The sequence below is a fragment of the Ahaetulla prasina genome, chromosome 3, assembly GCF_028640845.1.
Source record: "Ahaetulla prasina isolate Xishuangbanna chromosome 3, ASM2864084v1, whole genome shotgun sequence".
Classification (NCBI taxonomy): domain Eukaryota; kingdom Metazoa; phylum Chordata; class Lepidosauria; order Squamata; family Colubridae; genus Ahaetulla; species Ahaetulla prasina.
The window spans coordinates 18,776,701-18,804,348 of NC_080541.1; the positions used below are offsets into that span (position 1 = coordinate 18,776,701).

A 27,648-nucleotide genomic window follows, 5' to 3' on the forward strand; every position below is an offset into this window, starting at 1 on the left:
TTAAAAGACCTTTCTATTCATCCATTTCGGTTTTATTTTATTCACTTGGATCTGCAGTTCCCTGTGCACCCTTAGATTTATTTATTCAATATTTTCTATGAAACCTTTCATTCTAAATATTCTCAGGCAAGGTAACAAATATATGAAAAGCATTAAAGTAGCTGGTTAAGAACTACAAATAATCAAGAGACTTTGAAAGCTGGGAAATTTTTAAATTAGTTGCTTTGCACTGATATCTGCAAATTGGGTGATAGTCAACACTTCTGGGATCGAATTCTCATAATCCGTTTTTATTTCTCTTTCATCTACCTCCCTCTTCCAGACTAAGAAGTAATTTCTGTTGGAAACGACAGAGATTTTGTGTGTAGGGTGCCCTGGGAAATTAGGAATAGGAAAATAGAATTGCTATTGAGCATGGCGGAAATGAGATAATTGCTGCTTAGCTCTTCTCTTTGCTTAGCTAGCTCCTCTGTGAATGAACCCATTCTGCCAAATACTCTTTGTAAGCTGGATCTCAATACTGGATGTGTATCTTGCAGAAGGAAGAGATGTAATTAGGCTGTGTGCTATTGGACTATTCCACGGCTATACAAGCATTTGTAGATTACCCTCCCATTCAGAGCTTCCAGATTGCTTTACGATATGTTTGTATATGTTACTATATGTGAATAAAAAGAGGGGCGCAATGGCTCAGCACTTAAAAGACGCTGAGCTTGTGGCCTGGAAAGCTGACAGCCCGAGTTCGAGACACGAGTGCTATGCGATGGAGTTCCCATCCTTGCCCCAGTTCCTGCCAACCTAACAGTTCAAAAGCATGCAAATGAGAGTTGATAAATAGGTACCCACTTCAGTGGGAAGTATAGTCATGCTGGCTACATGATCACGGAAGTGTCTTTGGACAACACTGGCTTCTTCGGCTAGGAAATGGAGATGAGTACCGCCTTCTAGAATCAGACACGACTGGACAGGGCCGTTACCTTTATATGTAAATGAAATTATCTCTTGCTTCCTTCCTCCTTACCCCAATTCATGAATTTGGGAAATGTCGCTCCCCAAATTCATACTTAGAGGTAGATAAGGAGGTTTTACAACTCCTGTTAGCTTGTTTTAATGAATGTCATGAGAATAAAGTATTGAAGAAATATATATCTGCCTGTTCTGACCTAGGCTTCCTGAGCCAGTAAAAATCACATGATTAGTCTCAAAAACCCTCTTTTTATTTCAACGGCTGTGAATTCTGTTCATTCCCAGCCCATGATGAGTCACAAATAGTTTGTAAAGAGTCCAACAGAAGTCTGCCACAGTCCTTCGAGATAAGGCTAATAAGCACCCACCTTTATCTCCCTTGACACGCTCCCAAAAGCCTAATTGGCAATTACCTTTGCAAGCCACACGGAGCACAGAGTCAAAATGGAGCTTCAGAATTTAAACTGACCAGCACGAACAAAGTTGCTTCCTGCAAAGGCTCACGTGCCTTTGATCCTCCTTTATGTCTTATGGGAGGGGCCAATCATCTCCAAACCTTACTCCCAAGTCGCCCTTTTTGTCTTAACTGTTCTTGCCTTCTGGCAGCTCTGTGCATATGGGGACTGGGAACAGGCTCTCCCTGTTCCTCTGCCTTGCTGATGTCAGACTCTGGAGGCTCTGGAAACAGCACATAACTCCAGATGGCCCTGGCCCCATCTCTGCCTTTGACGCAGAGCCCTCGTCCGAGCCTTCCCCAGACTCCAGAACTGGCCCATGTTCCTCCCCAACCTCCTCACTGTCTGACTCTGCTGCCAGCTCTGCAGTTTGTCGGCGGACCACAGCACTGCCATACTGCCATAGTGTATTTCCATGTTGTGCTAAGATTGTCCTCCCTTCATAGAACTGTATACACAATAAAACTGAGTACTCATGAGCAATAACAAGATTATTTTAAAAAACATCTTCCAGGAAGAAGAAATATCAATGCTGGGAGAAATAACTCATCTACAGACCATATCAGAAGATCTGAAAAGCCTCACCATGGACCCACACAAGCTGCCATCATCAAGCGAACAGGTACACTTGTTTATTGGGGCTCCTGACTCAAAAGTAGTAACGGCAGTCCTCGACTTACAACCATTCATGTAGTGACCTTGAAAAGTTAACAATGGTGTTGAAAAAAAGTGACATTACCAGTTTCCAAAGTTACAATTGTCACCGCATTCCCCTTGGTCACATGATCAAAACTCAGATACTTGGCAACTGGCATGTATTTATGACGGTTGCAGGGTCATATGATCACCTTTTGCGATCTTCTGACAAGCAAATGGAGAAGCCAGATTCTCTTAACTCCTGTGTTATTAATGTACATCTACAGTAATTACAACTATTTAACTGTGGCAAGCAAAGTTGTAAGATATTGTAAGTTAACAACTGTTCTTGCTTAGCAACAGGAATTTTGGGCTCAATTGTGGTTGTAAATCAAGGATAACCTGTAGCTTCTTTTCATTAATCTGGGGGATTAGGCAGAAACAGAAATCTCAGTCGATGTCTCCTTAGAGATAATATGTTTGATTTTTGTAAGAAGAACTGGAGTATTGGAGCAGGGTTTTTTTAATGCAGTACATTGGTTTTGAAGTAGAGTTATTGGATTCATATAACATGCAAGAGAGCCAGTTTGATGTAATGGCATCAGGCTAAAAACCAAGAGAAGGTGAGTTCTAATCCCATCTTCGGCACAAAGCCAACTGGGTGACTTCGGGCCAATCACATACTCTCAGCTCTAGGAAGGAGGCTATATAGCAAACCACCAAAATCTTGCCAAGAAAACTGCAGGGATTAGTTTAGGCCAGGGGTGTCCAAACTTGGCAACTGTAAGACTTGTGGACTTCAAGTCCCAGAATTCCTCAGCCAGCTTTGCAGCTTTGCTGGCTGAGGAATTCTGGGAGTTGAAGTCCACAAGTTTTAAAGTTGCCAAGTTTGAACAGTTTAGGCAATTACCACAAGTCTTAACTAACTCACAAAATCATACAAAAATTGCATAATAAGAAATTTCATTTCAGCCCCATAGTCTATTGTTTTCATTGGAACATGTTAACATATAAATAACTTGGATGTTGTTCGGGCATGTAACAAATTTGTCTTGTTTTTTATTTCATCTAAACATAGGGTGTATTTATCGAAGACTTTAAAATATATATTGAGGGATGCACAGTAGAACGTTGCAGTGCATAATGTATAAGCCAGTTATGGCATCTTTTATTCTGTTCACTCAAGTATCAATGTTCTGTAATATGCTTAGTACTTTATTGTCTCTGATGTTTTTAGAATGTTTGCTTGATTTTACATTCCTGAAAATCTGACCGTAACTTATTTCATAATTAAGCAGTTCTTGGAATAACCCAAGACACAGTGATAATTTCCTTTGGTTTATGGGTCATATTACATTGCTATCAGAGGAGCTGATAATTATTAATAGTAAAGAACAGTGTTTCTCAACTTTGGCAACTTGAAGATAAGTGGACTTCACTTCAACTGAATTGTTAATACCACTTTATAATGCCTTGGTAAGGCCACACTTGGAATACTGCATTCAGTTTTGGTCGCCACGATGTGAAAAATATGTTGAGGCTCTAGAAAGAGTGCAGAGAAGAGCAACAAAGACGATTAGGGAACTGGAGGCTAAAACATATGAAGAACGGTTGCAGGAACGTGGTATGTCTAGTTTAATGAAAAGAAGGACTAGGGGAGACATGATAGCAGTGTTCCAATATCTCAGGGGTTGCCACAAAGAAGAAGGAGTCAAACTATTCTCCAAAGCACCTGAGGGTAGGGCAAGAAGCAATGGATGAAAACTAATCAAGGAGAGAAGCAACTTAGAACTAAGGAGACATTTCCTGACAGTTAGAACAATTAATCAGCGGAACAACTTGCCTCCAGAAGTTGTGAATGCTCCAACACTGGAAGTTTTAAGAAGAGATTGGATAACCATTTGTGTGAAGTGGTGTAGGATTTCCTGCCTGAGCTGGGGGTTTGACTAGAAGACCTCCAAGGTCCCTTCCAACTCTGTTATTCTTTTATTCTTTATTCCCAGAATTCTCTAGCCAGCCTTGAATTTGGGACACGAAATCTACACATCTTCAAACTGCCAAGGTTGCGAAACAGTCATTGATAAAGTCATTGATAACAGTCACATTTCCAGATTAAAGAGTGCTTAATGTCATAATACAACTCTTTTAACCTTTTAAGAATGGTTTTGAGACACTAGTGAAATACATTAGGAGAATTTTTGGATCCAATTAGAACAGCGGCCATGGCATGTCGTGAACTGGTGCTGGTTCACAGACCGGGTGCTGGGGGGCCCTGAGTTAGAAGTCCCCGAACCAGCCTTTTAAAGCCCCCCTTGATCTTTCATGGTGATTTTTCCTCCCCCCCACCCCAGGTAATTCTTGATTTGAAAGGTTCCGATTACGGCTGGTCCTATCAGACTCCTCCATCTTCTCCCAGTACCACCATGTCCAGAAAATCCAGCGTGTGCAGGTAAGCGTGGCATATGGTATTTTAAGATTTTGAATTTGGGCCAGGAAAACCCAACGTCACCTCTGTTCTTAATGGAACTCATTGTGTGTCTGTCACTGTTTCAGCCATCCAGCTTTGCTTATCGAGAAGATAGATAACGTATCAATTTAATGAACGAATTTAAAAAAATAAACTTCAGGTGTCTGGGAATTTAATTAAGAGCAAACCCCACGTACATCTCTCTCAGCAACCAGAGAGCGGTGGAAAAACAGGATAAAATAGAATGAAATAATCCTGTTTCTTAAGGAGCCCTGTTTAAACTTTTTAGTGCAGGGGTCTTCAACCTTGGTCCCTTTAAGACTTGTGGACTTCAACTCCCAGAGTTCCTCAGCCAGCTTTGCTGGCTGAGGGACTCTGGGAGTTGAAGTCCACAAGTCTTAAAGGGACCAAGGTTGGAGACCCCTGTTTTAGTGTATTTGGATTTGAACTTAGAATGTTCAGCAAGTCTGAAGTGATCATTTTGGAACCGTTCGAGTTATCATTTCTGCTGAGTTTCGTCAACCTTTCCTTTGTGATATTGAATTTAGTTGGGCTTCCAACATTACAATCCTTATGTCCTGACCCAGATTGTGTAGATAGATGCAAGCATCAGTAAAGTCTTTTATTGCACTGCTAAATCATTACAGATGGCCCTCCAGGGATGTTAGTAAACCCCCATCCTACTTTTTCCCCAAAGCCAGCCACTCACAGTCAATGTAACACAGTCCCACTAACTGAGTCACGAGAAACAAGCCCCCAAACAGGAAGAAAGGGGAAGTCCACAAACCCAATACAGAGGTTGCAAAAAGAAAGTCCGTAAGCCACAATCCAGAGTCAGAGTCTTCAAATCCAGAGGCTGAAACGTGACTTGGAGTCCAACAAGGTTTCTCAAAATCAGGGGAGTGAGTGCCAAGACAAGGAGTTGTTCCCGATGAAGGCACCCTCCCCCAGCCTCTGATTAAATCAGCCTGAGCCAAGTGTTCCTTGTGGCAGCCTCCTCATGAGCAGCCTCACAGACCTCCTCTGATCTTCCCTGTGCTCCATTCCCCAAGTCCAGCATCCCCATGGGGAAGGCAGCTGTTTCCTGTCAGGGGATCTGTTGCCTCTCATCACCATTGCCTGTCTGCAGGCGATTTTCCCCTGGGTTTGTGAAGGTCCCCATCCAATCAACCACTTTCCCCAGTGCTGGAAGGGCCTGGGGCAGCATCGTCCTCAACCCTTGGACTCTCCAGACGTTCCAGCGGAGACGTGCCACCCTCATCGGATGGTCCCGGTTCTAGCTCCCCCTCTTGTCTCCAAACCAGGATCCGACAGGGCCAGGACACCCTACGCCTTAACATTTTGGAACCCTGAGGTGTCTCCAAATCTGGTTAACGTTTTCATTAAAACTCTATTGATTTGCTCCTAATATTGGAGTGATTCAGAATTCGTAAGGTTGAGGATTCCAGTGCTTAAAGAATTTTTACCAAAAAGCGGCTTGAGAAAATTAAAAGATTTTTCTTTTAATCGAGTCGGTTCACCTGTTTATAATTGCTGATTCAGAGCCTGCTCTTCTCTGCGCTGCTTTCCTGACCTTGAACCTTTTAAGGTGGAATAAAAGTACGAGAACTAATTAGGAAGGAACTTCAGTCGCATAACAGATTAAATATATCCGAGTGCATCAAACGGTTGGGATAAAGTTGTTTGTTGTTTAGATGCAATAGCTGTGAACTGTTCAGCACTGTTTGAATATGTTAGTTTTCTTTGTGTGCCTTGGAACTCTTGAGATGCCTTTTCAACCTCCTCCAAGAAACTGTTTTTCTCCTGGCTAAAACAGTTGACCGCATGCACACCTAATTCCTTGCTTCTTCCCAGGTGTATTGAAACCTTACTTTTCTCCTTTTCTCCAGCAAAAGGAAAAACTCCCTGCTGTGTCTTCTGCCCTTTCATTTCTCCCTCGCCCCGATGCTCTCACATTATTATCACTTTATTTTAAAATGTTTGCCTTTCTAAATCACACGGATTGGGAGATGCTGTACGGCATGAGAGAGCGCGCAGCTCATTTGCATTTCCTTGCAAAGCCAGCCGTCCGTGCATGCCTTCGTACATCGTATCTATATCCAAGAGATCTATAGATATTTATGTTGATGCTGGAAACACGGGCTTGTTAAAAATGCAGTATCCTGAAACGTAAAAGGAAAATGGCAGGCCATAAGTCTACTTGAAGTCTTATGGCCAAAGGTAGGCAAGAAGGTGTTGGCAAGGAGATGCACGGTGTTGACAATGACCAAATAAGCCACATTGCTCCTTCACTGGTCCGCCCAGGAGGCTGCAAATACATCTTAAAATAAAATCCATAACAATTTCCACTTAGCTGCCTTGTGTTACCACAGTATTGGAATCAACAAGATTAAAGCAGGAGTGATCCTTCAAGGTTTTGAGAATGGCCCCCACCCATGGAAATTTTGCAGACATCCCTGAAGTTTTATCAAGGAGTTGGATTGTTGTCAAATTGTTGGGCCAACTGTTGAGAGAATCCCGAGGGTACCAAAACCTTTTAGAGCAGGAGTGGTCAAACTCGATTTCATTGAAAGCTTCATCAGGGTTGTGTTTGACCTGGGGTGTGTGTGTGTGGACGTAACCGGGGTGGGCATGGCCAGCTCAACATCGCTTGTTGAGACTCGGTTTTCGGCCATGACAGTCTCCTGTAGCCCTCTGCCAGCAAAAACGGAGCTCTGGGGCACTGCGGGCCGGTCCTTTGCTGTTTTCAGGGCAGCCCCGCGGGCCAGATCTAAGTACCCCGCAGGCCAAATCCAGCCCACAGGCCTTGAGTTTGACACCCCTGTTTTAGAGCCTCATCAGTGACACACTAGGCCTTCCTTGAGGGAGGTATGAACTGGGTTGCCAGTAATGGCCCATGACAAACCGTTCCATGCCATTTGATGGGCGGTTTAAAATTTATACTATAAACGGGGTTTGTCTATTCTGGTGCTAAGCTGGAAGATGAGAGGAAGGGGTTCAGGAAGACAACGGAGGATTCTGAGTAAGGGGATGAGAATGAAAGACCTTTGGTCACCCACCCAAATCCCACAAAAAGCGGCAGTTTGTGGAAGAATCCTCTGTTCACACTGATTTTATTGGGACTTGCATAGGAGAACTATCCTATTGATTGTTCTGAACACAGATGTTTATCTGAAGGGCTGCTAATTGAATGTTCCACCTGCCTGTAAAATATTTTGAAGAAGAACCAAACAGCCACGCTGTGCAGGTCATCCTCAACTTACAACCGTTCATTTAGTGACCATTCAAAATTAAGTAAGCAAAACTTCCGACTGTTCGGTAGTTATGACCATTACATCACCCCTATGATCACGTGATCAAAATTCAGATTCACTTAGCCACTGTGGCAAAAAAGGTCGTAAAACGGGGGCAAAACTGACTTTACAAGTGCCTTGCTTAGTGATGGAAATTTTTTTTGGCTCAGGTGTGGTCGTAAGTCGATGACTACATGTATTGCGGTATTTCTCAACCTTAGTACCTTTAAGCTGTGCAGATTTCAGCGGTGTGCAGTTCACTTAGGTTGAAAAATGGTGCTGAATGCCGCTAGCCAGAAAGAAAGTTGTTCCCTTTCACCGCTAGCTACCATGTTTCCCCGAAAATACAACCTACTCTGAAAGTAAGTCCTAGCTTGATTTTTACACTTGTGCCCAATATAAGCCCTACCCCCAAAATAAGCCCTTATTAAGACCCCTGCCCATTCTAGGGTGCATGGGTAAAAATTAAGCTTGGGTGGGGATGAGCAGGGGAGCAGCCCAGTGGTGGATTTCAAATTTTTTTACTACCGGTTCTGTGGGTGTGGCTTGGTGGGCGTGGCATGGGAAGGATACTGTAAAATATCCATTCCCATTCCACTCCAGGGAAAAGATACTGTAAAACCTCCATTCCCTCCCCAATCCAGGGGAAAGTTATTGCAAAATTCTCATTTCCTCCCGATCAGCTGGGACTTGGGAGGCAGAGAATAGATGGGCGTGGGGCCAATCAGAAGTGGTAATTACCAGTTCTCCAAACTACTCAAAATTTCGGCTACTGGTTCTCTATAACTGTTCAGAACCTGCTGAAACCCACCTCTGGAGCTGCCCTACTACTTACCTTCGGATAGTTGTAACCAGGCCTCACACGCCTGGATCCATTTCTTCTGCAGCCGCCAAGTCTTTCCTGAAGGCCTCTGTAGCCTAAAACAAGACTCCGGATTGATCCGGAGCTCTGTTATCGGCTAGAGAGACCTTCAGGAAAGCCTTGCTGGACGAAGAAGTTCCTGAAGGCCTGTAATAGCGAGAAAGAGGCCGGGGGCGACGCACCCAAATAAGGTGAGTGGACAACATCTCGCCCCCTCTGAAAATAAGACCTGGTGCCTTTTTTGGAGGAAAAAAATATATATAAGACAAGGTCTTATTTTTGGGGAAATACGGTATTCTCCTGGAAGAAATTCTGAGACACCCCAGGATTATTTTTTTACATCCGGTTGTAGATTAGAATTTGAGCATCACTCCCTCGATACGTGCCATTTTCTGTCTGGTTACTAAGGATACTGCAGCAAATCTATGGCTTAAAACTATTACTTCCGGTTTCACCATTTTATGATTTGCGCATGCCTTGCCCGGGATCCATGGGACGTTAATTGTATTGTGCCGGTTTCTCCCTACCTACCCCTTTCTTTTTGTTTTGTTTCGTTCCCCCCTCCTCTTCCCCCGCCCCTCCCCCCTTGCCCCCATTCTCTTCCTTTGTATCTCACAGCAGTCTGAACAGTGTAAACAGTAGTGACTCCCGGTCAAGTGGCTCGCATTCTCACTCACCCAGTTCACACTATCGCTACCGCAGCTCCAATCTGCCTCAGCAGGCACCAATGAGGCTCTCCAGTGTCTCCTCGCACGATTCTGGATTCATGTCCCAGGATGCTTTTCAATCCAAGTCACCGTCCCCGATGCCGCCCGAAGCCCCCAACCAGGTATGTCTTGAACTCGCATGCTACAATGATGATGACTTACTGGTAACGCTGTGGGAGAAAGGAAGGCTAGCTTTGGAGAACCCCAGGAGGTCCTCTAGCCAAAGTTAGTTGGTTATCTGTCTGCTGCATTCTGCATTCTTGTTGACTTGAGTTTGACTTAGTAAAGTCTTGAATTAGTTTAATACCCTCCAACAGCTTAGGAGACGTAGCCTGTCATTGATAAAGAAAAGGCTAGCAGATGGCTTGTCTCCTGTAGGAAACCTGTCTCACTAATAGCAATGGCACTTAGACTTATATACTGCTTCACAGTGCTTTTACAGCCCTCTCTAAGCAGTTTACAGAGTCAGCCTATCGACCCCAACAATCTGGCCTCTCATTTTACTGACCTTGGAAGGATGGAAGGCTGAGTCAACCTTGAGCCTGGTGAGATTTGCACTGCCAAATTGCAGGCAGCCGGCAGGGAGCAGAAATAGCCTGCAGTACTGCGTTCTACCAATAGGCCACCATGGCTCTTAAAAATAGAGAGTCCTTTTTTTGTCTTTTAACCTATCACAGAGCCTCGGTGGCGAAGTGGTTAGAGTGTAGTATTGCAGGCTACTTCTGCTGACTGCCGTCTGACTGCAATTTGGCAGTTCAAATCCTACCAGGCTCAAGGTTGATCCAGCCTTCCAGCCTTCTAACTTAATAGCTGCAATGATTCCCTTAATGACTATGGCAAGGAAAGTTGTAAAATGGGCAAAAGTCATTTAACAACTGTTTCGCTTAGCAACCTTGGGTTCAGCTGTGGCCGTAGGTTAAGGACTACCTGTAGCAGCTTATCCATCTCTGAGAAGAGTAAATTGAGAAATACGGTTTTCAGAAATGTGCAAGCTGCAAGCCATGAGCATTTACAAGAGGTTGACAGAAGCTGAGTTCAACACCAACAGCCATCTCTTTTGGATGTGCGTGTGAGTGACAGCATGATAGTTTTATCCAAAGGGGAGTGTTTTGTATCACTGCAGGGACCCTGTTTTTCTCCTTCAGCCCCCTGGAAAGAATTTCTTATGGGCCAAGTTTACCTTTAATGCTTCGTGTAATCTCTAAAATTTCAGTCTTGAAATCTTGGTCCTTAAAAACGGCCACGAACGAGAACTTTTGCTGTAATAGAATAGGAAAATGATTAACAGCCAAGAGTCATTGTAGTAAATGATTTATTGAGTCTTAACTTCACTTAGATGCAAAATTCTATTGAAACTAAGGCCTATCTGGTTCTGGCAGTTACATGTCGTGTTTTAATCGATAAACATAGTCCATACAAGTCACCTTTTTTAAAAAAAAAAAAAATATCTATTTATAGAGATTGTCAGCATAATTTAAGCCTGCAAACGAAAGTATCTTCTTCCTCCTTCAGTACGGCAATTGTGTTTGAAGTCCTGCTAGGTAGACAGTGCCAACTAACTTGGTTGACAGATTTCCCCGAAAGCTGTTCATTGTGCGCTGTTTGTGTTATAACCAACTGACAAGCCGTAACTTTGCAGTTTTGTGTATTAAGGGCTGAGTGTGACAAAGAAATAGTCGTACAATGCCATATGCTGCATTTGAAAGCCAAATATTGTCTCTAACAGAAACGCCGCGGTGAAAACCGCCTCCCACCCACCTCCCTTTAGGTGGCTTTTTATGTATTTTTAATGTCTCGTTCTCTGTTGCTGAGGGACAAAAGAATGCATTCAACAGGTCTCGCAGCTTTTCCAAAGAGTGGAAGAAGAGGGGTTTTTCATGTTACATTTCAAAATTATCCCATATTATTAAGCACTTTTGAGTGTTGTTTGGACTGTAAGGTGGTTGACTTAAAAGAGAAATAAGCATTTCTGTCAGTTAGTATATTTGTATAAAATGAAAATACCTGTATGGGAAAAGAAGGCTAGGTGAGAATTTTTTTCCTCTGTCCTTCCGTAGCTGAAGTCTATAGGTGAGTAGTACTGTATATTATCCCCTTCCTTCCTTCCTTCCTTCCTTCCTTCCTTCCTTCCTTCCTTCCTTCCCTCCCATCCCATCGTCCTTCCTTCCCTCCATCCCATCCCATCCCATCCCATCCCATCCCATCCCATCCTCCTTCCTCCCTCCGTCCCTCCCTCCATTCCTCCCTCCTTTCTAGAAATAGAAATAAATAAGCACAAATAGGATCCTGTGATTTGTTTTCTCCATAATAAACAAGACAGTCCATGAGCTAAGCTGTAGCTAGTTGCCAGGACTTTAGCTACAGGCTTTCCGTATCCTAGAATTCTCAGATTCACCTCCTTATGTTTCAAAATGGGAAGGAGTGTATAAGGCGCTTTCCCAGAAGTTCATTGCATTTGAAATCTAAGTAAGTTCTGACTTAGTGCTTGAATGGGAAGCCATTAGGAAGTCCAAATGTTGAAGGTTAGATTAGTAAGTTTCAAAAAAAATAAAATAAATCTATTTATAGAGATTGTCAGCATAATTTAAACCTGCAAACGAAAGTATCTTCTTCCTCCTTCAGTACGGCAATTGTGTTTGAAGTCCTGCTAGGTAGACAGTGCCAACTAACTTGGTTGACAGATTTCCCCGAAAGCTGTTCATTGTGCGCTGTTTGTGTTATAACCAACTGACAAGCCGTAACTTTGCAGTTTTGTGTATTAAGGGCTGAGTGTGACAAAGAAATAGTCGTACAATGCCATATGCTGCATTTGAAAGCCAAATATTGTCTCTAACAGAAACGCCGCGGTGAAAACCGCCTCCCACCCACCTCCCTTTAGGTGGCTTTTTATGTATTTTTAATGTCTCGTTCTCTGTTGCTGAGGGACAAAAGAATGCATTCAACAGGTCTCGCAGCTTTTCCAAAGAGTGGAAGAAGAGGGGTTTTTCATGTTACATTTCAAAATTATCCCATATTATTGAGCACTTTTGAGTGTTGTTTGGACTGTAAGGTGGTCGACTTAAAAGAGAAATAAGCATTTCTGTCAGTTAGTATATTTGTATAAAATGAAAATACTTGTATGGGAAAAGAAGGCTAGGTGAGAATTTTCTTCCTCTGTCCTTCCGTAGCTGAAGTCTGTATAGGTGAGTAGTACTGTATATTATCCCCTTCCTTCCTTCCTTCCTTCCTTCCTTCCTTCCTTCCTTCCTTCCTTCCTTCCTTCCTTCCTTCCCTCCCATCCCATCGTCCTTCCTTCCCTCCATCCCATCCCATCCCATCCCATCCCATCCCATCCCATCCTCCTTCCTTCCCTCCCTCCCTCCCTCCATCCCATCCCATCCCATCCCATCCCATCCTCCCTCCGTCCCTCCCTCCATTCCTCCCTCCTTTCTAGAAATAGAAATAAATAAGCACAAATAGGATCCTGTGATTTGTTTTCTCCACAATAAACAAGACAGTCCATGAGCTGAGCTGTAGCTAGTTGCCAGGACTTTAGCTACAGGCTTTCCGTATCCTAGAATTCTCAGATTCACCTGCTTATGTTTCAAAATGGGAAGGAGTGTATAAGGCGCTTTCCCAGAAGTTCATTGCATTTGAAATCTAAGTAAGTTCTGACTTAGTGCTTGAATGGGAAGCCATTAGGAAGTCCAAATGTTGAAGGTTAGATTAGTAAGTTTCAAAAAAAATAAAATAAAAATCCAAGATCAAGACAATTGGCAACCTCCTTGTATATAGTTAGTAAAAAAAAACACAATATAGAAATTGCATGTGACCAACAGGAATTGAACTGAAAACTTGAAGAAAATTTTATTTAGAGATGGCTTGATCAGGTGTTGGGTGCATCCTTCAAGAGTCACTTGTAGAGTAATCTGGTGCAGGGGTCTCCAACCTTGACGGCTTAAAAACCTGTGGATTTCAATTCCCAGAATTCCCCAGTCAGCATAGCATAGCTGGGGAATTCTGGGAGTTGAAATCCACAAGTCTTAAAGGGGCCAAGGTTGGAGACCCCTGATCTGGTGTACTCTTGAGCAGACTTTAAGAAGTGCTCAGAGTGAATAGTAAGATTTTACAGAAATGGAAATGCTGATTGGTAGGTTTGTCTTACACTACCCCGGTACTTCGCCCCTCAGTCTCTTTCAAGAATAGTCATCATGTAAATTGACGTAGGGTTAGCCTTGGCCTTGTCCCGCTTCCTTGTTACGGTTATGCCCAGCATAGATCTTCAAAGCTAAAGGCGACCTTCAGCCTGGTCAGAGCTATGTTCTCCTGCTGTACAAGCTTAGCCCCTATCCTGAATAGTACCCTTAGAATAAATGATTCCCACCTTGTATCTGGAGCAGCCTACACACTCTGCAGTTGTGTCATCTTCGTGCCAAAGAGCTGCCTGAACTTGGGTGTAACTGGCTTGGACCTGTTCCTTGCTCGCTTCCATGGTACCATGCTGTGGTCTAGAAAAAGGTGTTCTGTTGAAGAAAGGACAGGGAGTCTCACCTGTAGGAAGGCAGGGTGGAAATATTCACATCTTGCATGTTTTTGTTTACGATTTCGGGAAATTACATGGCACTTTCGCCAACGTTGATGCCTTTCAGTTGCATCAAGATGGCGCGTCCCAAATCTAGCAGCCAGGACATCTAACTTGTCCTCCAGCCTTTTGGGAAGGTCATTAAGTTGGATCGGCTACGCTGCGAAGAATCTACCATGTAGAACCCATTGCTTTGGTCCCTCTGCACTCTTTAAAATAACTTATAATCGTGTTTAATGCTTAAAAAGATTTTTTTTCTTCCTCCGTTTAACTCCTAACACTCTGCTTTTCTTCTTCTCTGTATGTATTTGTCCTTTGCTTTTTTTGTTTTTGTTTTTGTTTCATTGGCTCGTCTTTCTTTCCTTTTCTTCCTCTTCGTGGTGCCTTTCTGGCTTTTTCTTTCTTTCTTTCTTTTTTTATTTTTGAACCCCAGCAGAATTCGTCCAGCTCGGCCTCTTCTGAAGCCTCTGAGACCTGCCAGTCAGTGAGTGAGTGCAGCTCCCCCACTTCTGTCAGTTCAGGCTCCACCATGGCTGCTTGGGCCTCCACAGAAAAGGTGAAAAAAGACTTAAATCTTGAAGACTCGTGATTTGGTTTTGTCCAGGCTCTGTAATATTCAGGAGGAAATATACATACATACATACATACATATATCATCTTCAGGCTTTGGCTTTGTTCTTATGTGAGCAATTATTGCTTACATTATTGTAATTGTTCACATTCACACTTATTGCTCACATAAGAACAAAGCCAAAGCCTGAAGATGAATTTTTTTAAATTTACATTTATATCCCACCCTTCTCCGAAGACTCAGGGCGGCTTACATTGTGTAAGGCAATAGTCTCATTCTATTTGTATATTTATATACAAAGTCAACTTATTGCGCCCCCCCCCCAGCCCCGCAACAATCTGGGTCCTCATTTTACCTACCTTATAAAGGATGGAAGGCTGAGTCAACCTTGGGCCTGGTGGGACTCGAGCCTGCAGTAATTGCAGGCAGCTGTGTTTAATAACAGGCTATCTTACAGCCTGAGCCACACCGCGGCCCATGATGAGTGAGATCTCATCGAAACGTTGCCTAAATATTTCCAATCTTACACGGGAAAAGACCCGAACATACCAAAACTTGCATATATATATGTGTGTGTGCGTATGTGTGTGTGTTTAGTTTAGTTTAGTTTAGTTTATTTAGATTTTTATACCGCCCTTCTCCCGAAGGACTCAGGGCGGTGTACAGCCAGAGTAAAACAATAATATACAAAGTTAAAATAACAATTAAAATACATATTCAAAGATGGCCGAAAATTATAACCGTCAAATTGACCTATATTAAAATACCCCAATCTAAAATTATTAAAAAACCAGAAATTTAAAAATTTAAAAATCAAGCCAGTCCCGCTTGGATGAACAAGTATGTTTTCAATTCACGGCGAAAGGTCCGAAGGTCAGGTAATTGGCGTAAACCGGGGAGAAGTTCGTTCCAGAGGGTGGGTGCTCCAACAGAGAAGGCCCTTCCCCTGGGGGCCGCCAGCCGACATTGTTTGGCGGACGGCACCCTGAGAAGACCCTCTCTGTGTGAGCGTACAGGTCGGTGGGAGGCATACGGTAACAGCAGGCAGTCCCGTAAGTACCCGGGCCCTAAGCCATGGAGCGTTTTAAAGGTAGTAACCAACACCTTGAAGCGCACCCGAAAGACCACAGGTAGCCAGTGCAGACTGCGCAGGAGCGGTGTTACCCGGGAGCAACGTGTGGCTCCCTCAATCACCCGCACAGCTGCATTCTGGACTAACTGGAGCCTCCGAGTGCACTTCAGGGGTAGCCCCATGTAGAGAGCATTGCAATAATCCAGACGAGAAGTGACAAGAGCATGAGTGACTGTGCATAAGGCATCCCGGTCAAGAAAGGGGCGCAACTGGCGCACCAGGCGAACCTGGTAAAAGGCTCTCCTGGAGACGGCCGCCAACTGATCTTCAAACGACAGCCGTCCATCCAGGAGAACGCCCAAGTTGCGCACCCTTTCTGTTGGGGCCAATGACTCACCCCCAACAGTCAGCCACGGTTGCAGCTGACTGTACCGGGGTGCCGGCATCCAAAGCCACTCCGTCTTGGATGGATTAAGTCTGAGTCTGTTTCTCCCCATCCAGACCCGTACGTGTGTGTGTGTGTCTGTGTGTCTGTGTGTCTGTGTGTGTCTGTGTGTGTTTGTAGGTCTGGTTATTTGGGTTTTCTCCCGCGTAAAATTGGAAGTGTCTTGGCGACGTTTCGACGAAGTCTCATTCGTCATCTTCAAGCTTCAGCTTCGTGCTTCTGGGAGCAATATATATATATATATATAGTGAGAATGAAGCTGTGGTAAAAGCCAGTGTTAATGTTAGCTTTTAATGAAGCTTTACCAGAGAAATTGCCCCCCAGTTCAGACGTAGTTAAAGAGCCAGTACAGGTAGTCCTTGACTTATAACAGTTGCTTAGTGACCAAAGTTACAATGACACCGGAAAAAGTGACCTTTGATCATTTTTCACACTTAAGACCATTGTAGCATTCTCCGTGGTCACGTGATTTACATTCATATGCTTGACAACTGACTCGCATTTATGACGGTTGCCATGCCCCGGAGTCATGTGATGATCCTCTTTTGCGACCTTCTGACAAGCAGAGTCAATGGGAAAGCCACTTAGCAAGCGTGTTCCTAATTTAACAACCGCACTGATTCACTAAACAAATGGGGCAAGAAAAGTCTAAAATGGGGGCAAAACTCACAACAAATTTCTCACTTCGCAACATAAGTTTTGGGCTCAATTGTGGTCGTAAGTTGAGGACTACCTGTAGTGCCAGCCATGTCCTGAAGCGAACACAATTAAGGCTTGGGAGACAGAAACGACATTTTCCAGGGCACTCAAAAAAACATCTGTTAAGGATGTTGTTATGAGCAGCTTTCTGTCCACAAATCCACCTTTGAGAAATAAAACAGTAAGAAAAATCTACTTTTTCTAAAGAGGGAGACCAAATCTGGAGAGAATAGACTTTCGCCATCTCAGAATATAAATTCCATTGTCCCATTTTTCCAAATCCCCCTGGAAAAACCAGATCCTTTTGGCAGGGGTACCTATATCTGCCCAGCATCCTAGAGATCAGAGTGAGGGAGGGGACTCATTCGATCCATTCTCATGAGCAATTTCCTCTTCCATTCCTCCTATCGTCGTTTCTTTGTTTCGTTTTGTTTGTTCGGAGTCATTTTCTGAAGCTGAGCTCTACTACAAGAAATGAAATAAATGAAATAACATAGATATCCAGAGCTATCAGGCCCGGGAAGGACATGACCAGAGAAGTTCTTCCAACTTCTTGTGGAATGAAGCTCTTGAGGAGGTTCTCACAGCCTTTTACGGCGAGCTGTCTCCTCGCACCGATCTATGAAGCACTTGTGCCACTGAGGCGTAGCTTTGTCCCAACAGTTCAGCTCCCGAAAATGATCTTTGTTTGTCCTTGTTCTGGTTTTCTCTTCCAGAACATGGTGGCCTAGTTGAGTGTCATTAACAAAGCATGAGCAAGCACTGAGTTACGGGTGTTGAGTAGCCAAAGGGGACTAGAACCCATTGGAAACATTCCCCTTCCTTTCTCCCAGTGATGCATGCCTGTTTGTACTTCCCCATATTTGGACCTATTGATATTAATTTCTCTCCTTCCCTCCCCCCTTTTTTTATTGTTCTTTTTGTTCATTTCCAGTTGTCTAATGGGTATTATCACTGTAGTTTACCCAGTGGCTCATCTTTAGCCCCGGTTGGTGTGGGTTCTTTCCCTCATACTCCGTCTGTCTCTCACGCATGGACCCGAGCCACCTCCTCCACCCTCCTTCCAGACTACGTTCATTATTACACCATTGGGCCAGGCATGTTACCATCACCTCAGATTCCTAGTTGGAAGGTTTGTGTTACTTTTCGTTGCTGTTAGTAGCGTCTCTCCTTCTCATCCTTCACCCCACCCTTCGCAAGAAATTGCTTCTCAATTCTTATTTAATTCTTGGTGGGCCCTTCAGCTTTCTTCTCCCATTCTGAGTTCCTGATCTGGTGATGGAATTCATCCTGCTTTACCAATGATCAATATTTTTTTTTAATGTGCTATTTCTTTTGAAATCCTTGGTCTCCAAACTTTGACAATGTGAAGACTTTGTGGAGTTCAATTCGTAGAATTCACGAGCCGGCATGGGATTGGGAAATTCTTGGAATCGAAGTCCACAAGTCTTTTAATGTTGCCAAGTTTAGGGGTGGCGCCCTAGTTTGGATGAACATGCTCCCAACTTTGTAATCTATGCAACTCTTTGACTTTTCAGGTGGTGTATGACGTAGCAGTTGGTATTGGCAGATGGGAAAGACATATAATTTATTGAATAATGTATTTATTTTGAATCCTACCTTTATTAATTTTACAAATAACAAGGTTTTCTCACAACAATCCTATGAAGTGGATTGGACTGAGAAAGAGCGACTGGCCCATAATCGCTCAAATGGCTTTCATGTCTAAAGCAGGACTAGGACTCACCATCTCCCATTTTCTAGCCTGGTGCCTTCACTACCTGTGTGGGTTACGGATACTATAAAGCAGGAGTCTCCAATCTTGGCAACTTTAAGACTTGTGGACTTCAATTCCCAGAATTCCTCAGCCAGCTTTGGACTGAAATGGGTACAGGGACTCCTGTTTGAGCAGGGGGTTGGGCTAGAAGACCTCCAAGATCCCTTCCCACTCTTCTATTATTCTGTTTATTTTAAGGGAGGAAACAGTTTTTACATCAAGGCAGTCCTCTCCAAAAAGACAAGTTTTAAAAGTGGACATTTGCCTCTGGGTTCAAACCTGCCCTGAAAGTGGCCGTCAGATATTCACAAAGTGAAACTAGTTGCACTTTTGAATTTTAAAATCCTTCCACCTAAATAGTTTAAATATTCACTGACAAAACACTTTTTAAAAGCTTCCTATACACTAGAGGTGTCAAATTCAAGGCCCGGGGGCCATATTTTGCTGGTAGAGAGTTGCAGCAGGCTGTCACAACTGAAAACGGAGCTCGCGAGGGCCACGCGCAGCCCTCCTAAGCTCCGTTTTCGCTGGCAGAGGGTTGCAGGAGTCATCACAGCCGAAAACGGAGCTTGGGAGCCCATTTTCGCTGGCAGAGTGCTCAGGCTGCCACAGGCACCCCCGACATGAGTGACGTCGAGCTGGCCACGCCCACCCTGGCTCCCTGAGGTCAAAACACTACCCTGATGTGGCCCTCAATGAAATCAAGTTTGACACCCCTGCTATACACCGTTTATATATACACCATTTTAATTTGTTTTGGATGATGGCAAGTTTCAAGATAGTTGTAGGTTTGATTCATGGACTCTGATCTCTGCTAATTGATGGCCAGACCAAAGTAGACAATGGGTCTAAGAATGAGTAATTGCTTGTCAGCATTTTCTTCCCTTGCGTTCTCCTTAGCATGTTGAGCAGATACTTGTCAATGGCAAACTTGTATTAATAGGTCAGAGATAGCTATTAAGAGATGCCCAACACATCCCACATTTCAATGGTCCAAAGTATTTTACTTGTAACACTGCCTGATAAAGACAGTATTCTAATAGAAGAGAATATTTATAGCTCAGGGTTGAAATGAAAGGTCCTTGGTACTCACTGAGCTTGGTTGTTTAATTGCAGACATTTCATTACCCAAGTAAGTAACACCATCAGTGCTTGAATGGAGTGGGATTAGGGTAAATTCTCTGTTATATTACATAGCAGTTCCTATTTTAAACATCTGGGAAACTAGACCTGAAGAAGAAGGGAATAGAGCAAACTAAGAGATCTACTTGTCTTGAGATTAGTTTTTAGCCTCCTAAATGTATTTTAGGCCACATGTTATTGAAAATTACCTCACATTCACCCAATCTTGCATGACCAGTGGTGATGGAGGGTGATGTTGTTGGGCTCACTGTAACAGGCCCATTTCCCTTCCGCTGCTGTTTCTATAGTATGGATAGTCCTCGACTTACAACAGTTCATTTAGTGAACATTCAGAATTACAAGGGGGCTGAAAAAAGTTGACTTGCGACCATTTTTTTACACGTATGACTGTTTGCAGCGTCCCTGTAATCACGTGATTAAAATTCAGATGCTTGGCAAGTGGTTCATATTAATGACGGTTGCAGTGTCCCGGAGTCATGTGATCACCTTTTGTGGCCTTTTAAGTCAGGGGGGGAAAGCCAGATTCCTTTAACAACTGTTATTAACTAAAAAAAAAAGCTGCAGTGATTCACTTAACAACTGTGGCAAGAAGAGTCATAAAAATGAGGCAAAACTCATTCATAAGTCATAAGTCGAGGACTACCTGTACAGGTGAAATACTAAGCAATAACCCTTGAGAAATGTGCAAATATAGTCACCTTACTCGAATTTAAACTGGTCAATAGGTCTTGGGAAAGGGGAAGGGGCTTCATTATCTGAATTACAGTAGTGGCCAAAATTGTGGAAATCTTTTGGGGAAAGTGTTTTTTCTAAAACTAGCTAATAACACTACTTTTTTTTTAGTAATAACATAAAATTATATAGAATAGAATAGAATAGAATAGAATAGAATAGAATAGAATAGAATAGAATAGAATAGAATAGAATAGAATTTTTTATTGGCCAAGTGTGATTGGACACACAAGGAATTTGTCTTGGTGCATATGCTCTCAGTGTGCATAAAAGAAAAGGTACGTTCATCAAGGTGCAACATTTACAACACAATTGATGGTCAAAGATAATTTAATCAAGAATGTAATGCAGTAACTTTTAAGAAGGATTTGCTATTAAAATAGCAGTTACAGTATAAAGAAGAAAAGTGAAACATAAAAAAAACGAGATATACAAAAATTATCACCATGTCAGTTAATAGTTGGGTAACCTTTATCATGAACTATGGCCTTACGACGTCTTCCCGAGGAGTGAACCAAGTCCTTTAGTTTTGCAGCTATTATAATGTCAAACCAAGATGGAATGATTGCTTCTATTAACTGGGTTTTATTGCTGGGTCGCTTCTGATTAACAAGTTTCTTTAGTCGGCTCCATAGATTTTCAATTGGGTTAAGGTCTAGGCTATTCCCAGGCCATTCCAGCAGTGGAATAGGATTATCTTGAAATTCAAAAACAAAAAAAAGTGGAGTTATTACCCATCAATGCAGAGAAGAGCAACAAAGATGATTAGGGGACTGGAGGCTAAAACATGTGAAGAACAGTTGCAGGAACTGGGTATGTTTAGTTTAATGAAAAGAAGGACTAGGTGAGACATAATAGCAGTGTTCCAATATCTCAGGGGTTGCCACAAAAAAGAGGGAGTCAAACTATTCTCCAAAACACCTGAGGGTAGAACAAGAAGTAATGGGTGGAAACTAATCAAGGAGAGAAGCAACTTAGAACTAAGGAGAAATTTCCTGACAGTTAGAACAATCAATAAGTGGAACAACTTGCCTCCAGAAGTTGTGAATGCTCCAACACTGGAAATTTTAAAGAAAATGTTGGATAGCCATTTGTCTGAAATGGTGTAGTGTTTCCTGCCTTGGCAGGGGGTTGGACTAGAAGACCTCCAAGGTCCCTTCCAACTCTGTTATTATGTTATATGTTATGTTAAATCTCAAAAATACACTTTTCCCAAAAAGTTTTCACAATTTTGGTCACTACTGTCCTATTGGGTGTATTTTGTAAGGGGGTTTTGGATCTGCAGTTTGCATATTACGCAAGGAGAGAGAGAGAGAGAGAAAAAAAAAACCTGTATAAGCTTTGACTAATGGAGTTTTTTTCCTAGGATTGGGCTAAACCTGGTCCTTACGACCAGCCCATGGTAAACACTTTGCAACGTCGCAAGGAAAAACGAGAAGCAGACTCTCCAGGTGGGGCTCAGAGTGGTCCATCTCTGCCCACAGAAGACCCTCAGAGGGCCCGGAGCATGACTGTATCAGCTGCCCCAAAGGTGTGAAACTATTTTAACTCATGAGCTGATGCATTCCTATGAAAAAGGTTCAAGGCACACCCCTTGCTACTAAACCTCCCACCGGCCTTTGCTTTTAGCTTGATGTGATCTGCAAGCCAAGGCAAGCAAACCATGGTTTAATCTTCACAGCTTAGCACGGTAAGGTGTGGGCCATCTAGGTTCACATCCCCGCTAACGCGTGATGTGGCTTGTTTGGGTTTTTTGCCTGCCATCTTTTGAAATCCAGCAGTTTGATAAGCCCAGAATTGGTTGATTGTCTGGTTATATAGGTACAGACAATTCTGGATTATTATTTTTTTTAAGTGAGAAAATCGAGGTTTAGTTCCCACATTATGCTAAGTCTGCTTAACTTGCTTTAGGGAAGGTTATGGGGTGTCCATATTGGTTGGGGAGTTCTGCGAGTTAAAATCCACAAAACTTAATGTTGCCAAGGTTGGGCATCCCGGCTTTAGGAAATAAAACATAATTGTTCAGATTATACAGGGTGCTAGCCTGAATCACCCTAATGCCATGATGGCGAACCTATGGCACGCAAAAAGTAGCACGCAAAAAGCCATGTTGCCCGGCACTTGTCTTCTGGGTTTCTGGCACACATGTACGTGTGACAATCAGCTGTCCTTTGCACACGTGCAGCAGTGCCAAAACCGTTGTGTGCGCATGCACCGGCCCTACGCCCCTGAGGTCAAACACAACCTGATGCGGCCCTCAATGAAGTCGAATTCGACACCCCTGGTTTAGACCCCATTGAATTAACCAGTGGGGGGTTTCAAAAATTTTTTACAACCGGTTCTGTGGGTGTGGCTCGGTGGGTGTGGCATGGCTTAGTGGGCGTGGCTTGGTGAGCATGGCAGGGGAAGGATACTGTAAAATTTCCATTCCCACCCCACTCCAGGGGAAGGTTACTGCAAAATTCCCATTTTCTCCCGATCAGCTGAGACTCGGGAAGCAGAGAATAGATGGGGACGGGGCCAGTCAGAATTTTTACTACCGATTCTCCGAACTACTCAAAATTTCGGCTATAGGTTCTCCAGAACTGGTCAGAACCTGCTGAAACCCACCTCTGGTATTAACCCAATTATGGAGCCTTCCTCAACCAGGTATCCTTCAAGCATGGTGACAAACCCTAACCCAGATTAGCCGAAACAGCTTGGGATGACAGAAAGTGTACTCCCAACACAGATGGAGGGGGCCAGTGTAGCGCATGGGGTGTGCTTAAGTCCAACCTGTCCGTGTTATGAATGAAAATCCAACTGAAAAGAGACAACCAGACTTTGCAAGAGGAGAGTGTTCTTGTTGTAATGATACCCTAATCTAAAGAGAGACCTTCATTATGTTGACAGCAAGGAGAGGAGATGGAAGCGTGTGAGGAGCTGGCGCTCGCTCTTACCCGAGGGCTGCAGCTGGACATTCAGAGGAGCAGCAGGGATTCCTTGCAGTGTTCCAGTGGCTACAGCACTCAGACAACCACACCTTGCTGTTCTGAAGATACAATTCCTTCACAAGGTAAGGAACGGGAGCAGAGGTAGGAGTCACTTACCTTTCCGACAGGTTGGCAAATGTGAGCGTGCGCGCTCGCTTAGCTTGCACGCACCACCTCGGCGCATGCGCACAGCCTTCTACGCTTGCCCAGTAGTCATGCCTTACATCCGGGCGGGTGGGCGGAGCCTCCTGCAGTCATTGCTACCCGATCCAAACAGAACTGGCTGAATCCCACCACTGAACGGGAGCCTTCATGTCGCGAGTTTCAGTTTTGCGTTGCTTCTTGATTTTTCCTACACCTCACCTTTCAAGATGCCTTTCAGGATTGCTACACACTTCCTGAGCTATGTAAAGTGGCTCCTGGAAAGGGCATAGAAAGGGAAAAGTGAAGTGTTGGCCATCCACAAAAAATACCTGAGTCATCCCATTGAGAACTACAAGAAGACCAGAACTGCAAAGTAGTCCTCAACTTACAACAGTTCACTTAGGGATTGTTCAAAGTTACAGCACTGAAAAAAGTGACTTACGACCGTTTTTCACACTTATGGCTGTTGCGTCAGCCCCATGGTCATGTGATTTACATTTGGATGCTTGACAATTGATTCACATGTATGACAGTTGCAGTGTCTCGGGGTCATGTAATCACCTTTTGCAACCTTCTGACAAGCAAAGAATCTGGGAAACCAGATTAATTTAACAACCGTGTTACTAATTTAACTACTGCAGTGATTCACTTATAAAAATTTAATAAATAAATAAATAAATAAATAAACTTAACAAATGTGGCAAGAAAAGTCATAAAACAGGGCAAAGCTCTCTTAACAAATTTATCACTTCACAAACATAAACGTTGGGCTCAATTGTGCTCGCAGGTTGAAGGCTTCCTGTATACAGGGAGGCCTCGAAAATTGAGCCCAAAAGTTCTGTTGTTTCACTGAGGAGGGCGAAAACGCGACACGCGGCGGGTTCGGGAGGCCAAAAACAGGCCCGTATTCCATCTAAGACGCACCGAAATTTTCACCCACTTTTGGGGGGGGGGGTGTCTTATACTCTGAAAAATACAGTAATACTTTCACTGGAGATTGCCAAGTCAGATTTGCTGTTCTGACTCCCCTTTTTTGTCTTCCTAGTTTCAGATTACGACTACTTTTCAGTGAGTGGCGATCAAGATACCGAGCAGCAAGAATTCGACAAGTCTTCGACTATTCCAAGGAACAGCGACATCAGCCAGTCCTACCGTCGCATGTTCCACGCCAAGCGTCCTGCTTCCACGGCGGGCCTCCCAACCACCCTTGGCCCTGTGATCGTCACGCCAGGTGTGGCCACCATCCGACGGACGCCTTCCACCAAACCGGCGGTAAGGCGTGGGACCATTGGCGCGGGACCAATCCCCATTAAGACCCCCGTGATTCCTGTTAAGACTCCATCTGTGCCAGACGTGCCGGCGGGGCTTCCTGGTTTCCCGAGTGGGGCAGAAGAAAGCGCCGAGCAAAGTCCCGAGGCTGGAGGGGGCAGCACCCCCACCGTGTGTACCTCCTCGTGGAGCGGGCAAGCAACCGCCAGCCTTCCTCCCGTCGCTCAGAAGCCGAGCAGCACAGAGGATCAGAGACCGCCGGCGGCTGAAAACGAGGGAGAGGAGAACGAAAGAGAAGACGTCAGCATCACTGCTCCCCCATGCCAACCCACCGTGCCCCACACAGGTGGGCAGAACCCAGCGGAGGCCCCACAGGGCGAAGACATGCTGAATGCTATCCGCAGGGGCGTTAAGCTGAGGAAGACAACCACGAACGATCGCTCAGCACCCCGTATTTCCTAGATGCTGAATCACTGCCCGAGTTGAGTGAAAACGAGAACGGACCTTTACCTGATGATATCATCTTTGTGTCTTGGTCCATTATTGTACAATCAAGATTTTTCTAGGAGAGAGAGACGGCTGGCAGTGGTCTCTAAAACGGGAGGGGAGGTTAGAATTGGCCAGGTGAAATGCTTAAAGGAACATCTTCCTAACTGTTGATTATTATTATCATTTTTTCTTCGTAAAGCTGGCTGATTATATTTTCCCCTGCACATTTTCAAATTCTCCGTTCCACCCTTTCTCCCCCAAGGTGCCAAAATCCCATTTAACCTTTTAATAACTCTTTGTAAAGTGTATTCATTCACAAAAGGATGGTTATAAGAAATGTCAAGTAGTTAAATTTTAGCAAGGGCAGGGGTTGGGGGGGCAGTGGTCTGGTGGTAATGCAGTTCTCCCTCTTGGACGGTTTTGTAGAGCACCTTGTCAAGTCACAGTGGGAGTCTCAAACCGGTGTTTGTTTTCTTGTACAAAGTTCCTAGCAAGAACACACCTCCTTAACTGAAATACAGCGAGCTGTTCTCCTGTGGCAAAAGCAGGAAACGGAAGCTGATTAAAGCAATATATAATGGGAAGAGAGAGAGAGAGAACGGCTGTATTAGGTTAATTTTTAGGGATTAGGAAGGGAGGGGCTTAATTTCTTGCACAAAAATGTAGCCTAGCAGGTAGTTTCATTGTAAATGCGTCCAAATAAGCCATAATGAATTACAGTGTTCATTTTAAGTAAGGTGTTTCAAAGACTTTTGGGTACTGCCTGCTAGGTATTTTTTTCCTATGTTGGCCCTGTGGAAAGGACCATGTTAAGATTTCTTGCCTCTTGTAAAACCATGCGGTATTCTTTCATTTCCGGTCATCGTAAAACTTCGTTAATCAGTTTTGTACCATCTTGGCAACAGGCTTTAAACTTTGCATTCCTCTCTTCACTTCGTTGTTCCTTGAAAGAAGTAAAACAGAACACAACATAAAAGCAAGACACTGTGAAGGCAGAAGGGTGTCTAGGTTGTTAAAATAATAATAATAAATAAAGAGCAAAAAAATTTAAAAGAAAACCAGGGAGCTCTTAATTATAACTTTATACCTTTTACTGGCTGCGCCCAGCAGGCTGGGTAGCCAAATAAATGGGGGGGGGAAAAAAACCCTTCCCCAGGACTTTCGACAAAACAACTCATAGACAGATGGGCAAGTAACTGGGAATGCCAGTAAAACTGCAAATGTTACTTTTAAGGGGGACTGTTTTTCCAAAACGGCAGTTTGGGTGCAAGATTGGGGGGATTGGGAAGGGACGGGAACACTCTAGGTTTTATTTATTATAGCGGGAGGGACATTCACAACTGGTTTTCTTTTTTTTTTCTTTTTTCCCCTCCCACAATTATTGGGGCACCATTGATAAATTTATAAGTAAGATTTTCTTTTCTTATCATGAACGTTGCTGGGGTGTTTTCCGTTTCATGGGGTCAGTAGAAATGTGCATAACTCAGGCACCCCCCCCCTCCCTCCCGGTGTTTTAAGTTTTGTGGTTTTCTGTTGTTGTTGTTGTTTTTTAAAAAAAGCATTCTGCAGTCTAACTGGATACCGTCTGCCTTATTTCTACATGGGCGATGCTAGCAGAATTCTTGACTTCAGCGGGGTGTGTTTGTGGCCGCAGCGATGCGCCCCACTCATCGTGGAAGGAGCAGGGTTGTTGAGTGTGCACACAGACACACTCACACACAATTTCCTCCGCCACGGGCACTCGGGAGATTCGTATTGGCTGCCATCTTGCCTACGTAAACTTCTTCTTATGCTTTAAATACATAACTGCATTGGATGTGAGATGTATCGTAAACCTGTTTATAGTCACTGTGTTCTATATACATTTACACGGCTGTGGTTGCTTAACACTTTTTCATTATGGCGTCGGAAGCGAAAAGTGCAAAAAACAAAAAAAAAAAAGGCATGATCCAAAAATAATAAGCTTTTTTCTTCCTTCGGAAAATAAAAAAAAATGATAAAACAGTGCTGTCAAGCTAGCCCACTTGTTCTGAAAACGAGCAGATGCTCTCTGCAAATGATGCTCCGAGATTTTCATTTTTCTTACCCGCTTGAGAGAGAGAGAGAGAGAAGAAAAATGGACCAAAAGGAAAAAAAGGAGGGGTACAGGCTGACAAGCTGATTTTTCTAAGCTTTTTTTTCCTTTTTTTTTTTTTCAAAAAGGTGTTTCTGTTAACCCTCACGTACCCAGCCCCGTTGCTTTCTGTGAAGCTCAGGCGGGAGATATTTTTCGATTAAGCACGTTTTAAGGAAACATTTTGGATGAAGCTGTATTTGAGAGTGCGGCCTCTTCCTTTTCAACACCAGAATTTAAATCTTGGTTAAAAAATGATGATGATGTTGCCAAAA

General features: G+C 43.7%; 1 protein-coding gene across 6 annotated transcripts in view; it reads left to right on the top strand.

Moving 5' to 3' along the window:
* MTSS1 (MTSS I-BAR domain containing 1) overlaps positions 1–27,366 on the top strand; it is a 169,916-nt gene extending 142,550 nt beyond the window's left edge. The window contains exons 8-15 of one of the 6 annotated variants that reach the window (XM_058178767.1): positions 1,936–2,043; positions 4,409–4,506; positions 9,298–9,508; positions 14,384–14,503; positions 17,669–17,866; positions 21,753–21,917; positions 23,279–23,441; positions 24,548–27,366. In XM_058178767.1, coding sequence (XP_058034750.1) covers positions 1,936–2,043; positions 4,409–4,506; positions 9,298–9,508; positions 14,384–14,503; positions 17,669–17,866; positions 21,753–21,917; positions 23,279–23,441; positions 24,548–25,233 — 1,749 coding nt within the window. In that variant the 3' untranslated portion in view covers positions 25,234–27,366. The remainder of the gene's footprint in view (positions 1–1,935; positions 2,044–4,408; positions 4,507–9,297; positions 9,509–14,383; positions 14,504–17,668; positions 17,867–21,752; positions 21,918–23,278; positions 23,442–24,547) is intronic. The other 5 variants (XM_058178770.1, XM_058178769.1, XM_058178768.1 and 2 more) reach the window with 5 other exon arrangements.
* The last annotated feature ends 282 nt before the right edge of the window (positions 27,367–27,648 follow it).